The sequence below is a fragment of the Orycteropus afer genome, unplaced genomic scaffold (genome assembly GCF_000298275.1).
Source record: "Orycteropus afer afer isolate SDZICR_OR568_19922 unplaced genomic scaffold, OryAfe1.0 scaffold00388, whole genome shotgun sequence".
NCBI classification, from domain to species: domain Eukaryota; kingdom Metazoa; phylum Chordata; class Mammalia; order Tubulidentata; family Orycteropodidae; genus Orycteropus; species Orycteropus afer.
Window position 1 is genome coordinate 930017 of NW_006921975.1, and position 2814 is coordinate 932830.

At 40.8% G+C, this 2814-nt stretch overlaps 1 protein-coding gene across 1 annotated transcript in view; it reads right to left on the minus strand.

Annotated features, from left to right (window-relative positions):
* The window catches only part of GRIA3 (glutamate ionotropic receptor AMPA type subunit 3), a 359162-nt gene that overhangs the window by 17297 nt on the left and 339051 nt on the right, over positions 1-2814 (minus strand). The window contains exons 13-14 of the mRNA XM_007953365.2: positions 2153-2400; positions 1478-1592 (exon numbers count right to left, since the gene is read on the minus strand). Coding sequence (XP_007951556.1) covers positions 1478-1592; positions 2153-2400 — 363 coding nt within the window. The remainder of the gene's footprint in view (positions 1-1477; positions 1593-2152; positions 2401-2814) is intronic.

The window sequence follows — 2814 nt, forward strand, 5'->3', positions numbered from 1 at the left end:
CACCTTCTCAGCTTCGAATGTTTGAGGGTCAATCCAGATGGAGAAGAGATAGGAGACAGAACTGACTGTGACCTCACCCCAAGGTCATCTCTTGACAGTCTTCTTTTTGGGTACTATTGATGCTTTCTCATCAAAATGGAGTGCTGGGGGTGGAGGGGGTGATAATTCAGTTAGTTGATGTACTGGTTAGGTGAGTTCTGGTTAATCAAGGTTTTACAATAAAAGGCCTCACCAGTATCTGGTAAGATTATGTGCTGAAGAAACTTGTTTGAAAATTTATTTCTTTGAAAGTGCTCTGGATCAGTGTTTCCAAACCCGTATTCTACTGCAAACTGGCAAACTAACTTTTCCATCAAGGTTCTGAGGAATGGAGAGGGAACGAGAGGAGCAGAAGGTAATCAGTGTCTATGAAGGAGAAAAGTTCTGACTTGCCTGTCTGTTGGTCTGTGGTTGGGAAACACTGTTCTTCACCTTAAGATGCCCGTGGTATCTTGATTGTACAAGAGCCGATCTTACAGGCTTCAATATAACTCTCGTGCCCCTTGGGCCACGAAGGATTCTGTTTTCAGGTTCTCTCCTGTACTTACCCAACGTGTCTTTCCATCACTTGGTATGGTGGCTTCTGAGCTTGCCCCTATCTCTTGTTGCTTGGATGATGGCTATTCATTCATTCTAACCCAGAAGAGTGTTAAGGAGTCAAAGGAATACCAAGTAAGATGGGATTTCTCATGAAGACAGCCTGGATAAGAATTAGACCTACCTGAATCAAGAACATGGCTAAGGTGAAGCCAATTCAGGGATTCATACATACATAGTATCACAGTTAAGCGACGCATTTGTTTAAATATACAAAATGTTTTTGCAAGGTCTATATATGGGGTGGCCTATTGAAGAAAGACCCCATTTAACTTAAAACCTATCTTGTTCTTTTGGCTTTCAAGTTAAATGGGGCCTGCTTAAATGGACCATCACATATAGAAAGCAACATCTCATCACTCATACACATAATTGAAGAAGCCAACCCTAATCAACCAACCAAGCTCTGTGAGCAACCATCACATCCTAGAGGGGAAAAAAGCTATAACCTGACTTTTCAGGAGATGGATCTGATTTCTCATACCACTTAACTGAGGCAGGCGGGGACAGTCTCACAGGAAAGCCTTGGGCTCTTGAAAGCCTAGGGTAATAAAACATACAGAATGGCCTTCATAAGGCAACCAGTCTGGTGTGTGAAGGAAGGGAAGGGGTATGGACAGGAAGCCTCTGTCTGGGAGTTTAAGAAGGGACCCAAGTTAGATCAAAAGTGTGGGCAGTGCCCTGAAGTCTTTCTGGTTCCCAGAGCTGCCAGGCAGGGGAATAACCTGGTCATTCCACTTTATGTGTGAGTCTTGTCGTGCTCTCTCCTCAATAATAAGATAACAGTCTTGCCGATTACTCGTCACTAAGGGTACCCGGTTGTGGTGACATTGAGGCTGACCTTGGAGTCACCGCCCCCGCTGCCGCACTCTCCTTTGTCGTACCACCATTTGTTTTTCAATTTGTCCAAGAGGCCTTGCTCATTCAGTTTTAATACTGCCAGGTTAACAGCATTTCTTGAAACGATAAAACATAACTTGTAAGAAAATGCACAAATGCTTAGGAAATCGTTAACGTATAAAAAAGGAGCACAAGAGGACAAATTGGCTAAATTTCACAGAACGTGGAGCTATAGAAATGTCTGTACAGCAAATACAGGGTTAAATATTGGAAGGTGGCATGGAGGATAACATTTGCTCAAAACTGAAGTGTGCGGGATGGGGAAATTGTCTTTGAGAAAAAAAGTAACAAGAACACCACATCCATGCAATTAACATTCGTCACATATGGCACCATAACTTGGCTTTTACCATTTAAATTGAAAAAGCCGTTGAACTGTAAAATTAAAACAGCAACAAACAGTCAGAGAGGACAACACAGAGAGAGAACATTAAAAAATGGATGTGTTAAATAGATGAAACCATAATTTACCGTCTTATTTAACTCCATGGAATATTGTAGATTTTAAACTTTTAAAAGTTACCTCAAAATCCACAAGAAAGAAAATGACAACAAAATGCATCAGGGTAGGTGGAATACTATAACAACACGGATATTGTTATATTATTCCACCCACCTTAATGCTGAGCCTTTAGGGGTTGCCACACCATAGCCTTTGGAATCCAGATTTCCACCAACTTTCATCGTATCACATGGTTTTCTCTGCTCAATGTACTCATTCATGGTTGACTCCAGCAGGAAGGCAAACTTTCCCTTGGACTTTCGCACACGGGCCACTCCATCTGCCGTTGTTTTGGTAAACACAGATGGCTCTGCTGATTTCATGTAAGACCACATTTTCTCATAGACAGCAATTTTGGACCTCTGCAATGAAGAGATAAGAATTCTTAGAGCTACTAGATTTTAAAAATGGAAGAGGCAGTGGGTTTCAATCATTTTTGACTGTCCACAGGAAGAAAAACATGTTACATTGCAACCTAATAGAAAAAAATATGTAAATCTATTTTTGAAACAGGGGGTCCTCAACCACACACCCTCACACTTCCTTTGTGTGATACTATGATATTTTCTGTTCTGTTCATATTCACTTTTTTTTTCCTTTCAATAGAAGGAGAGCATTTATTTATTTATGCTTTAAAACACCTGAGAGACACAGCAAAAGCAGTTGTCAGAGGCCAGTTTATAGCAATCAATGCACACATCAAAAAAGAAGAAAGAGCCAAAATCAACACTTTAAACCAACATCTTCAACAATTAGAAAAAGAACAGCAAGAAAAG